Here is a 13298-nt window from a genome sequence, read left to right as displayed (position 1 = left end):
TCCACAAGGTCACAGAGCTTGAAGCTTGTTTCTGAAAGAGGCCAGAGAGTGAGACAGTCGCTAAAATGTGCAGCATGAGAACATGCATAATTGGTATAAGATTTCAAATTAAAAGAGAGCTCAGCTTGGGTAAATATTAGTTTTGGAATAATTTATTGCAGTTACAATAATCAAGCATTCAGCATTATTTCTAAGCACTGTATTAAGAGGTGAAAGGTTTCATGACCTGTTTAATTTGCTAAAGGCTGGTGTCTGTTTCCCACCAGGGTTCTGTCGGAGTGCCTGGTGTTCCAGGGAGAGACGGACAAGTGGTGAGTTTGCTGACTTTGTCAGCACTGCAGTTATTTATATAGTTGATTAAAGATACTTAGGGCTTGTTCACATGAGCAATATGCAGCCTTGCATCCAGACCTGTGGTTTCAAATTGGCTTAATAGAAAAGACTCTACAATCTGATTTGTGCTCTAATTTTTTCTAGTTATACTTAAACAGTATCTTTACTTAGTTTTTTCTGCAGATTATTTTTTTTATTTTTTAACTCAGTACCTGATGCAAACACGCTGTTATTGGATATTTATACAGTGCTAGTATATTGTTAATACAATCGGTTAATACAACCAACAAATAGAGAATAAAGACACACTGGAAACGTGGAGAATGATGCAAATTGAAGTTGGAGATGAAAATGCAGAGAAATAAATCAAGCAGAAATATTCTTGAATGCAACTGGGATGAAATGCTAACTCAGGCATGTCAGTGTCATCTTTCAGTGCCAACACCAAGTTAACTCACAGTTCAAAACAGCCCTCCATAAGGAGGGGTTGCAGTAAAGCGGCAGGGCTGTTTCATGGCATTGCTAAGGTTTGTTAGCAAATCTGAAGGGTGATGTTTAAATAATATCACTCTCTGAAAGTAAACAATATTATCCTTGTTGTTCTCACAAGGACTATCATTCCTAGTGAACTTGAAAAGCACTAGCAGGGAATGCCAAAAGGAAAATTTATGATATAAACACGGTTGTTTACTGTGTTCAAGCAGCAATAGGTAGAAGTGTATAAGGTTCACATCATGCCATCTCCCCAAAAGCCCTAGGAATAAATGTGCTAGGATGTTTCAAATAATTTTTAATTTCTGTTTCCTAACAAAAAGGATGTATTGTTTCTAATAGCATAATGTACAGTATTAGACCTGTGTTTTGACAATGGCTGTAAGAAATGATGTAGTAATCATTTATTTTCACTTTAGTGATAGTAAAAGTGCTAGGAATCTATTTTTTAAATGTTCAGAGTATTATGACTACTGTGGAATGACAAAACAAAACAAAAAAATAGAATTAGCTATATATAGCATACCAGTGATTATAAGAAAATATTATATAAAAAAAATTCATTATTTTCCTTCATGTTTTATAGCCACATTCAATTGCAACAAAATGGTAGACAGTAGTTACCAACACAGATGCTGTTGCTGTACATAATTCAAGTAAATTTTGTGACCAAAGTATGTGTGAAAAGCCAGTGAAGACACATTTTGTAGCATAATTTCCTTTAGACCTGCAGGAAAACTGGACAGGGTGAAGCTGCAAACCATGCTGAATAGAACAGAACTGATGATTCACATTTTATCCAAGAGCTTTGCTTTTAATAGTGTTGTCACCCAAGCTCTACCAGAAATCTTCATTGAGATCGGCACAAAAAAATGGTGTTCATGAATCAAATGTGTCAAATGCACAAAAAATATCTGATTATTAAAGTGTCATGCTTGGGGATGTAGAAATTTTTTAAGCTCTACTAGCAAGGTTGTTGTATGTCTGGTTTTAGGACACCACATAAACTTACCTGGATCGTGTCTCATGGGGAAGAAAATAAATATGCAGTTGCCTTTGATTAAGGGAAAATGCAAACATCTTTAAATGCTGTTTATCAAAGCATTCATATACACACTTGATTTTAAGCACCTGCTTAATGCTCACTGCCTTTTAAACTAAGAAAATGGTGCTTTTAAAACAGGTCCTAACATTTTCAATTTGTTGTGTAATGTTTATTTGATTTAGTTCAATATTTACAGGATCTAAAACTTTTAAGACATTCTTAAATTATTATGTTAATAAAGATGTCAGTGTATTTTTAATGTAGTTGGACTTTTTTACTTTTGACCTGTAAGAAAAAAACCATATTAATTACTAAACTAAGATCTAGATACTAGAAAAAAAACCCATACAGATAAAAATGAAATGCGGTCACATTCTTTTGTTTACTTTCACAATTGTTGGTTGATATTGGCTAGCAAGTACTTCCTTATGTGCAGAAAATATTGCTTTCATATAATACTAAGCTGATGAAAAATGAATGTTGCTGTCTCTTAATAAATATCTAACAAATTCTGCTAGCTTGGAAATAGTGTTAGAAATAAAGTTAAACTGAAGCAGTATGTATCTAAAGTTAGAAAGTACAGTGCAGCCTAGGACTCCCATACTACCAAAAGGTCTTTTCTTCTAATTTATATGAAAAAAACACATTCTCAGTGTAGTGTGACACAGAAGATATTGTCAAATGAAGACCAGAGCAGTAATTTTAAGCTTTGCTCTGTACTAAGAGCTGGCTGCTGGCACTCCTGGCTTTACTCATACAGATTCATGTTGATCTGCAGAATAGTTGAATTTGACTTGAATGTGTGATGCAAATCATCCCCTTTTTAGAAGTTATGTAGTTAAAAGGCTTTACAAAAGCCTTACTGTCTTGGTAGCCTTTTAACCAGTGAGCTCACTCCGTGAAAAAGCAGCATGTGCAGTGTACTAAGTTCCAAGTTAATATTTTTTCTTAGTTTAAAGGGCAGTGAGTGTTTAGCACATGCTTAAAATTAAGTGTGTGTGAATGCTTTCCTCATATGGACAATGAAATATTTTTCTGCTGATGAATGTCAGCAGTGAATTAGATTTGATCTCTCCTTAAGCAGTTGAATAATAGAGTTAGGTCATCTCCATCTCACACATGTCTCTCTACTTTTCTTTTTCCTTTCCCTTTACCTTTTCTTTAATTGAAATAGTGGATTGTGGGAGATGATTGACAACTCTGACCAATGGGCCTGGGAATGAGATCATAAATTCTGAGTGCATTTAGAACGTTTTTCTAATCCCTGAACATATGAACCACTTCTCTTAGACAATCTTTAGATATTAGAGTAAGTGTAAATTTACACAACCCACATGTTTTTGCAGGACTGTGAACTAGCAGATTTTTCTTGTATTAAGAGTAGTAGCAAAATCATTGCCATGAAAACTTCACACTTTTTTTCTTTTAGGCTAAATCCAATGAAACACTACAGGTAATCCTGCGGGGGCATTACAGTATGAGTTTGTTCTTACATTTGGGAAACTATAGCCACACTCTGCTTTTCTTGTTGAGAACAGTAACTGGAAAGGAGCTGCAGCTAGAGAGTGTGTTGTCGTGGGATGGATAGAAACCTTCTGAGATAGCAAGGAGAGTCCTTTTGAGTGCTCCCTCTCCTTTGCAGACTGTTGTGCAATCCACCTGTGGCAGGTTGCTTCCTAGCAAGATGCTACGGGAAATAACCTCCTCTTTCTCAATCCCTGTCAAGAGGTCTTCAGGCACTCAGATTGTATGAAAAAAGATTATATTTACATAGAGATGCAAGGTTGCAGTGCTCTAGGGATATCAGAACTCTACATTAATCATGTTGAAATGGCCACAAAGGGGTTCTTGGAAAGTTGACTGTGCAAGTATAGGACACATATCCTGGTATTTCTTAAGTGATATTGATTTGATAAGGACTTCCAATGACTGCAGCAACAGCACAAGGAGGAAAGAGAAGGTTCCTTAAGTAAGGATTGCATTTTGCCTGAAGGAACCCAGTTTCTGGAGTCTGTGCATCTAATTCTCTTTGTTTTAAACAGGAGCTTGTCTGGAGTGCATAAACACCTCACTGTATACTTTCATGAAATGCTTTTTCCTATGCCGTGCTTGATATTTGGTGTGGGGAGTGGGGTGTAAGAGTCTATTGAGAGAAGAATGTGTGGTGGGGAGATAGATACCTTTATTTCAAATTGTTTCAGAAGTTTGACAATATCAATTTGATAAACCTCGGAATTTCCCTTCTTATCATTAGACTTACTGATAAGACTTACCCAGGAATCTGGGTATGCACATTCCTTACTGCTTTCTTCATGCTTCTTATTACTCTAATTACATGTATTTCCTGATTAGTGTGTATTGTACTATGTAGGGGAGACATTGTGAAAGTAGTACTATCATATTTCTTTAGAGAAATGAGGACGGGCACATGCGTACTAACATTTTTTCAATAAAGTATCAGGGAAGGAAACATCATTAAATATAGTTCACAAATTCTCAGACAGGTTTGCAGGCCAGCTGAATCTTGTTGAATAGTTTTTCCACCTAATTTCATCTGGTGAGTGGTCCAGGAGAGATTTCCAGTCCTTAAACAAACAACTTTAAGTTACTTTTGAGGGAGTGAAAAGTAAATTGAAGGGAGGTAATTCAACCCTGGTTTGAAATTGAAATCACAGTAACGTCTGAGAAACCACTTTTTTTCCCTTCTGTCCTCGTTTATGTATTTTAGAGTAAAATTAGACTGGATTAGGTTTGGGGGCCTCATGTATTTCCTTATCCTTAAAATTGATTACATTCTACTGACTGAAAAATATAGCAATACTGACAGCCTTTCTTCTGAGGGTGAGGTGGATATCAAGCAGCTGGTGTAGACAGAGTTATGCATCCCACCAAAACCAAGCCTATTTCAGATCAGCAGCCTCCAGGCTGTTTTCCTGTTACAAACAAGAAAAGCTGGGGCCTCCAGCCACATTATTTTTAGCTGATTAATTCTGGATATGAAGGTATATGCCTTCAGGGCACAGAGCCCTCCAGTAAGGACAAGCATGCTTTCAACTGCCTTGACTCCTTTGATATGGACTCTAGTGGGTGCTACATTTTCAGACATGTTCTGAAGGAGGTCTTATGAGTTTGTATTGACAGATTTTTCTCATATTAGCAGCAAAGCCCAAGCAGTGCCCTACACATCTGAGCACTCAGCAAATTCAGATTCATTTTAATGTAAACATTAATACTGTCCCTTCCACTAGAGTATCTGTGGAAATTACAGCTATTTATTGGGTACGGTGCTGAAGGATGTTCTTTGCCCAAATAGAATAAAGAGAGAGTACAACAACGTTAACACAGTTAAACAGTTAATATAGGCTCGAGAGTGCTAGGACTTATTAAACTAAGGTGTTCTGGGGTGCTATCCAAAGGAATATCCTTTTGGTTATTCTTTGAATTATCTGAAACTCCTGAATTGAATGGCTGGGTTGGGTGTATTCTTGGCATGTTGGCATTTGTTTGGCCTCAAAATTGATACTAATTGGAAGAAAAATACAAACATTTCTGAGACTACACAGGCAGGAAGGTTTTAGATCATGTTTGCTTAGGGATTCCAGTCCCTCTCTCCCTGAGTGATAATTTCTCAGGAGTTCATGACTGCAGAATGGCAAGCTATGACCTAAAATCAGATGCATTATGGATAAAGTTACTTTTTTAAATAGCAAAACAAAAAAAAAACCATCATTCATGAGATCATTTTTGGAGTTCTGTCTCCAGCTGTGGGCTCCTCAGTACAAGAGACACATGGATATACTGGAGAGTCCAACAAAGGGCCTTGAAGATGGGCAAGGGAGTGGAGCATCTCTCCTATGAGGAAAGGCTGAGATTGATGAGGGAGTTCAGGCTCGGGAGGGAATATTATCATTGTGGACAAATGCCTAAATGGAAAGTGCAAAGATGCTGGGCCAAGTGCTTTTCAGTGGTGCCCAGTGGCAGGACCTGAGGCAGTGGGCACAAACTGAAACACAGGAGGTTCTTGCTGGTTTAGTACAGCAAGAAAAACTTTTTTTTACTGTGAGAGTGACTGAGTACTGGCACAGGTTGCCCAGGGTGCCTGTAGAGTCTCTTCCAAGATCTATTTAAAAGAAGCCATCTGGACATGGTCCAGGGGATGCAGGTCTAGGTGACCTTGCTTGAGCAGAGAGAGCTAAACCAGATGATTCCCAGGGGTGACTTCCTATCTCAACCATTCTGTCATTCTGTGAAAGAACAAAAAAACTAAAAAAACAAAACAAAAAAAAAACCCCAAAGCTGTCTCAATTTGAAAGGTAGATGATGTGCAGAAGATAACTGTTTCTGCAGCCTAACACCTTTGCTGTCAGTGCTAAAACAGAGGGACTGCAATATGGGTCAGGAAAGACATTACCCATGGCCTGGTGAATGTAAAAATCTAGTTTTATAACTCCTGTCATTTTACTAAGCTGAATAGCAGTCTGATTGAAAGTATTGCATCAGATGACATTGTTGAATGTCTAGTTTTCCTTTGTCTGCATCTCTCCTAGAACAATAGTGTAACAGTCTTTAACCTTTTAAGGGGCAGCTATACCTTTTGTTCTTCTCCAAACATGAGATGAAGCATGTGGGGCTGATGCATACTCATACAGGATTTCGCACTCCAGTTTTAATATATCCTTTAATTAATAAATAAATAACTAAATGGAAGGAAAGTAATTAGTTATACTTCTCAACAGAAATATTTTAAATTATTTTCATGCCAAAAATCAAAATAATCTTTTGGGATGACTATTTCTAAAGCACCAGTATTTTAGTGTATGTCAGGGGAAGAGCTAACAATCTATTCGCCTTCAAAAACCTGCTGTTTTGCTTCATAAATACTTTGGGAATTTCCTAACCAATGGGAGGTCTGTCAAGGCTTTGCCCTATTTGGGTTTGGTTTGGGAGTGATGGTGTTGGGGTTTTGAGGTTTTTGGGCGTTTGGGACTTTTTTGGTTGGTTGCTTTTTTATGTTAGGCTTTAATGAAATTGTTAGACTATCTATACATACAGCCAGACTGCCATGCCTACAAGACACACGGTGTGAAAGAGGGAGACTCCCTGTAATAAAGTTTGTTTTGCTGTGGCCTGGGAATGTTCACCAGGGGTAGAGTATAAAGTAGTTTATGTGCTGTACATTTTTATTTCACCTTATTACTCCCCGATTCCTTGTATGGGTAAGAAAACAGGGTTCTGAAATAGGGAAAGGAATATTATAGGTATGAAAGAAAATTATGTTCGCCTCTGTTCCTCTGGCCATTAAAAACAGAAGGATAATCACTTCAAAAGAGTAAAGCCACAACGTCATTTCTGGTGCTGTACTTTTAGGTTTGTCTTCAGTCTTTCCCATTCCCAGAGCTAATTTCTACTGTGCTAATGCCTCTGACTGGCACTTTCAGGGTCAGAAGTAGCATTGGCCATAGTAAAGTCACATATATGTCAGCAGTTAAACCATTGGTGTGAATAAGGATTTACTATGACTAGGTGACAGCCTGAGGTTTTCACTTTTTTCCAAATAAAACAGGATAATTCTTTTGGTTTTATTGTCACAGTTGTAGCTCTTTGCATTCGTAGCAGTGATGTGTAAACCTGGGAGGAAAGTGGAAGCTTGGGACTTCAACTCTTTGATTAGAGAATTAAGACCCTGAAAGTGTCAGCTGACAGCAGCTGTTTTAAAGTAAAGGGGGCAGAAACAAACTTGTTTGGGGTGTGGGGATGAGGAGAAACCGGTGCGTATTCATTGGTCCCTTCTGCTTCATTCTGTCAACTGGCAGTTTTTTTCAAGTGCCTTTCTGGTCAATTCTTTAGGACACATACTCCTAATCTCCAACAGCTTTGAATCCTGACCACTCATGTATCAAATGCCTGTGCTACTCTATCAGCCTTAGAGCTAATGTAGTGGAAAGAAGCCTTGAAAAGGGGCTGACTCAAATGTTGTTTAATTCCTTCTGAGCTTAATGGTACTTAACACTTTTTCTCTGGCTTGTAAAACACCTCACTAGGGTTTTGCTAGAACCTTGAAGCTTTTGTTTTGTAGTTTGAAATTAAAATGTAATTGGTGATCCTGTTACCTAATCCAGAGATAGAATGCAACCAGATTTAATGGAGAATTGGCGTTTTATACAACTATGATTAAAGTATGACATGGAAGTAAGGAAAAGTCCATTCTTAATGGAAGGCTTTTGCGGAAGTTTGGAAGATCTATGTTTTTGCATTTGGAACAGGCCTTTATCGTAATTCCCCTTTAACTTCTGAGTAGAGGGTAGGTTTATCATGTCTACTAAGTTTGTATGCTGTGTGGAAACTGTCTGCTGAGTTTCTGATATGAATTGCTGTTTCTAATTTGATTACTATGTTAGCTATTTTCTTTAATTTATACGCATTTTTTTATTTTTACATTTACATAGCAAACGGCTTATACAAGAACTTAGTTGCAAGCTTTTTCAAATCTTTTTTTTTTTTCCATGTTATTTTCACATTCTTTTCCACCCTAGAAGTGCAATGCAGTTGTGTACATGAGGGTTACCAAAGAAGCTAGATATTTCTTGTGAAACCAAGACGCTCTTCTGCAGAAAGTTTTACATAATTAGCCATCTCCCCTAGTTGTTTTACAATCAAGTCTACCCATTGCTTTATCATTTTACCTAAAATCAATAATGTCTGTGTTCTCTTCCAAAAATCTGAGAAATAGACACTAGAAAAGGGTCTTTAAGGGTATTGGTATCTTGGGGTTTTTTTTCTTGTTTATTTGTTTAATTAGGTTTTTTTTGTTTTTAAATTTGGAGGGGGGGGAGACTTTTGTAAATAACTGGTAGTTTTGGACTGATTTATGAAAATCATGTATGACTCTTTAAACTGTAGAAAAGCATATGTTCTATCCATTAAACATCACCAAAATCTGGAATATTGATGTAATGCTGAACATTTTTAAATCTTTTAAATCTACTTTTCAGCCAGTGGTATAAGAAAAAATTGATAAGTAAGGTATATTTTAAAAAGTAAGAGTTGTCTGTTCTAAACTCTTCCATTTCTGCAACGGGCCCTTCTCATTTTTCTTCATTATCTGCCTTCCGTATGAAACCAGAAGCACAAATGTCAAAGTAATTTCAGATAAGCATTTCTTGCAGTATTTCTAAGTTGTAGAGAAGAGGAAAGCGTTGGCAGTTTTGCTGGGAAGACTATGCTGTAAAGGTTAATTAGACAACTTTTCAGAATTAGAAGTCACAGTTCTGTTTTCTCTTTAGTTTGACATCTGTGTATTCACATTGTGTATTCCAGAATTATTTCTTATTATAGAGGAGTTAATTAGAGTTGATCCACCCTATCTGGTGAAATAAGGCATTTTAGTGCCCAACTGTGGAGGACGTGTTCACTGAATCTTTATAAACTTTATTGTTACCTCCCCAATATCACACAGTAGGGGAAATGCTGTTAATATACTCAGTCATGTCTGTCTTAACCCCATCTTTTGTTTTTTGCCTTTAGGGTGAACCTGGTTTGCCTGGCATAGCAGGAGAGAAGGGAGCAGCAGGGCTTAAGGTTGGTATTGAGAATGGATTAAAAACAGAATCACATGGGACGTGAGTACATGTATAGATGACAGTCATGCTTTCCAGCTTAGGTTTATATTCTCACTGGCTTTTAATGATCTCTTTCCTCCAGTGATCACTGCCGTAAGAGGCTTTGCACATTCCACCATAAAGAAGCATATTCTTCTGCTGTGCTGTGCATATAGAATTCCAGTCAGTGGCACTGACGCACATGCATCCTCTGCCAAATGAATGCAATATGCCTGCAAGTGTTTGGGAATTTGGGGACCTTTTTAGGAAGGCTTTGTTTATGCTCCTCACAATGCATTTCAGGCTTCTTTTCAAGAACTGCTGTGGTCAATTCTTTGATGAATGTCAGGGTTAAGTCTTGAGAGCTGATCCTGCTATTATGGAAGTTAGCAACAAGACTCATTAGAAACATGCCTTGGCCTGTATTGTTACATCAGAATGTCTCTTTGCACTTACTTTATTGTTAAATATTTTTCTGCTGTTTTGATATGAAAAGTGAAATAGAACATAAAGCTTATGATAACTTCATTTAAAAGAAAGCTCAACGTGTCTGAGATGATGTTATCTGTGGGCCTCTTGGAATGGGTAATGCTAAATTCTAATCCCATCACCTGCAAGTGTTTGTCTTTGGTGCACATGTGCTCCTCAGCTGATTCTGTGGATCACACTGCTGCTGACAGATGCACAGGGCAGGCTCTTTGCATTTACTGACTGGCTTGAAAACAAACCATTTAGGAGCATGACCTTTTCCTACTTTGTATACAGAAGAAGCCAAATTATAGCAGTTGATGCTTAATTTGTATTCACAGCTGTAGCCTTTGAGTTGCCTAGAGACTGACAGCCATCAAAATGGGCAGAGATGAGCCAGAAATGCAGAGATGAGTTGTCAGGGTCATGCTGGTGTGCAAAAGTACATTTGCCATTGAGCAAGTTATAATTTTGAAAAATAATGGCTATAATCCACCCTTTTATTACAGAGAATGTGAAGAACACTGAAGGCTCTTTGGTCTGTATAAATTATGAGCTAGTTCAAGACATTTAAGGCATTTTGTCTTTTCCAAAGATCTTTCTAAGCCATTAACAGAATCATAAGACTTTCCCCTCATATTCGGCCTTTGGATTTTTCCTTTGTTCATTCCCAAAACAAGGAGAACCGAGCATAGGAGTCACCTGGGTCCTGCCAGGCCACTTCACAAAGACATATGCTTGTTTGTTAGGGTTTAATCTAGGACAAAATGGGGGGCGGGAAAGTCTGCATGCAAATCATTAAGCTTTTAACATTATGTTGAAGATATTTGGTCTGTTGAGTTCTATTGAATTACAGTATGTCACTGTTTATTGAAGATTTTCTTGCTGGATTTTATAATCAGAGACAATCATCAGTGATGCCAGATCGTTAGTAACTGACAATCTGATGAACATAATATCAACACTGATTTTTGCTTATGGTGGTAACTTATGACTTCTTTGCCTCAATTATTTTCATCAGGGTGACCCTGGAGAAAGAGGAGAAAAGGTGAGCTATGTTCCACTTCCTTTGTTGTGGTTCTGTTTTGTAGAACTGTTTGGAGAATCACCAGTGCACTGATTCTGAGTTTAAGAAGAAATAAATATAGCTATTACCTAGAATTTGTACAGTGTTGTGCACCCTTTATGAGTGCCAAATAACACCTACTAATGAAAGTTACTGCAGTGTGATTAGTCGCAGAGAGAAGTGGTCATGTGTTAGAGGCTGCACAGCTGAGTAACTGTGAAAATAATCCTAATTATGATTAGTCTCAGGAAAAGATGAGCCTGTCTAATAATGAGAGATCTACACATTTTATAACCTGATGTTAACGCTCTGTCACCTGTGTGGAGTAAAACAATTAGGTAACAGAGTGATAACTACATGGACTCTGAATGACATACAGGTAACAAGTTCACTGCATACTGAAAGTGGAGTTCTCCATTCTTGCATGCATCAGTTTAAGTAAAAGCAGGGGAAACTGCAACAGTCTTAGGCTATAGGCTGTCCAGAGAGGTACCAGCAGCACCAATTGAACACTAACGGTGTTGTGACTTGAAGCGAGTTAGCAAGGAGTTACTGGTCTGACATCCACAGTCATGCTAAGGGAAGACAAGGGGGTAGAACAAGCTCCACACAGCAAAGCTTGGGTTTAATTATGCTCTTCCAGGGAAAGTGGCCAGTAGGAGCTGCCATGTGAAAGTACACACTGAGAGTCAGGCTTCTGCAGCTGAAGAAAGGAAGTTTGAGAAAGGGCATAAGCCTTGTTTTGCTTAGGAATCTGTACACAGACTCATTTTCTGAAAATACAGTAAGACGTTTTTAAAAAGTAAGTTGCTTGTATACAGGTGAAATTTGCTCTTGAGAAATGGAAGCGTTTAAGGTCAAGTTAGACAGGACTTTGAGCAACCTGGTCTAGTGGACGGTATCCTTGCCTGAGGCAGTGGGGCTGGAATGAGACAACCTCTAAGGTCCCTTCCAACCCAAACCATTCTGTGACTCTATGAAATATTTACCCATGTATAGCTGCTGGAAATATGCTTTGAAAAGGCAATTCATTTCACATTTTGAAAAACACATCATAAAAATAATCCAAGGGGATCTTGAAAGTGTGTATCCCACATTTATGTAATTGGGAAACTCTTTTCATCATTAATCACTACTCATCATTAATCATTTTCATCAGTAATCATTACTTTAGTTAAAATTATATTTGTAGAACTTCAGTAATTATTTATTTTACAACACAAAAGAAATAACTACTAATTTTAACATATACTGAATTTCTGTTACTGAAAATAATGATATTTTTCCATAATCTTCTTTTGTTTTAAAAATGTAATTCTAAATGCCCTCAATATACTGTATCATGTTGAATGAACCTGGGATGGCATTCCTAACAATTATTGTTTTGTGTTCCCATGTTTTCTCAAGCCCTTAAATAAGATACTGCTGGATTGTTAGCTAATTCCCATTGTTTCAGTGACATAGAAAATGGTCTCTAAGTCCTCTGAATGAAATTTTACATTAAGATTTTCACAGCAATATGACAGATACTGAATAAATATTGTTATTTGAATACTGTTACTGATTATCTGACCAAGACCTGCTACACCTTTTTTTGCTTGCTTAGACTCAACACTTATCAATATTTTTGGCATTTTAAATAATTCTCACACTTTATATGAACCTTAAGTCCTGCAGAAATTTTTGGCCTATAGTCATATGTAGCAAAGACTTTTTAGTGCAGTCTAGACCTATTGTATATCTATATGATTATATGTGGAAGTTGTTTCCAAAGGTAAATCTTTGGAAATGTTTCTTTACAAAGTTGGTTTTAAAGTAGAAAATGTCTACCCAGCCATTAAAAAAACTTTATCTGGACATCACCTTTTTGTAACAATAAATATTGCAGAGTATTTATGTAGAGATAACGATAATTTTTCTTACTCCTTGGAGTGGCATTCAGTGAAGTTTTTTCAGTGTGTGAATCATTCATGAAGGACCTGTTGGAGCAAGTCCAGAGGAGGGCCATGAAGGTGATCAGAGGTCTGGAATACCTCCCTTATGAGGAGCGACTGAGAGAGTTGTGATTGTTCAGCCTGGAGAAGAGAAGGCTCTGGGGAGATCATACAGCAGCCTTCCAGTAACTAAAGGGGACATACAGGAAATCTGTAGAGAGACCTTTTGGAAAGGCATGTAGTGACAGAAAAAGGGGAGATAGCTTTAAGACGAAGGAGGGTAGATTTATATTAGACATTAGGAAGGAATTCTTCTCTGTGAGTCTGATGAGACACTGGAACAGGCTGCCCAAGGAAATTAC

The 13298-nt window shown here is 37.4% G+C and overlaps 1 protein-coding gene and 1 long non-coding RNA gene across 2 annotated transcripts in view; one reads left to right on the top strand and one right to left on the bottom strand.

The window, feature by feature from the left end:
• The window catches only part of LOC133213161 (uncharacterized), a 403544-nt gene that overhangs the window by 17799 nt on the left and 372447 nt on the right, over window positions 1-13298 (bottom strand). The window lies entirely within an intron of this gene.
• COL25A1 (collagen type XXV alpha 1 chain) overlaps window positions 1-13298 on the top strand; it is a 308091-nt gene that overhangs the window by 237768 nt on the left and 57025 nt on the right. Inside the window, exons 12-14 of the mRNA XM_061355191.1 lie at window positions 267-311; window positions 9395-9448; window positions 10958-10984. Coding sequence (XP_061211175.1) covers window positions 267-311; window positions 9395-9448; window positions 10958-10984 — 126 coding nt within the window. The remainder of the gene's footprint in view (window positions 1-266; window positions 312-9394; window positions 9449-10957; window positions 10985-13298) is intronic.

This window comes from Neopsephotus bourkii, unplaced genomic scaffold (genome assembly GCF_033783945.1).
Source record: "Neopsephotus bourkii isolate Nb327-2 ecotype Australia unplaced genomic scaffold, CSIRO-AGI_Nbou_v1 NB_787, whole genome shotgun sequence".
Taxonomy (NCBI): Eukaryota; Metazoa; Chordata; class Aves; order Psittaciformes; family Psittacidae; genus Neopsephotus; species Neopsephotus bourkii.
The sequence above is the reverse complement of the archived record's forward strand: the minus strand, read 5'-3'. Positions and strand labels throughout refer to the sequence as shown.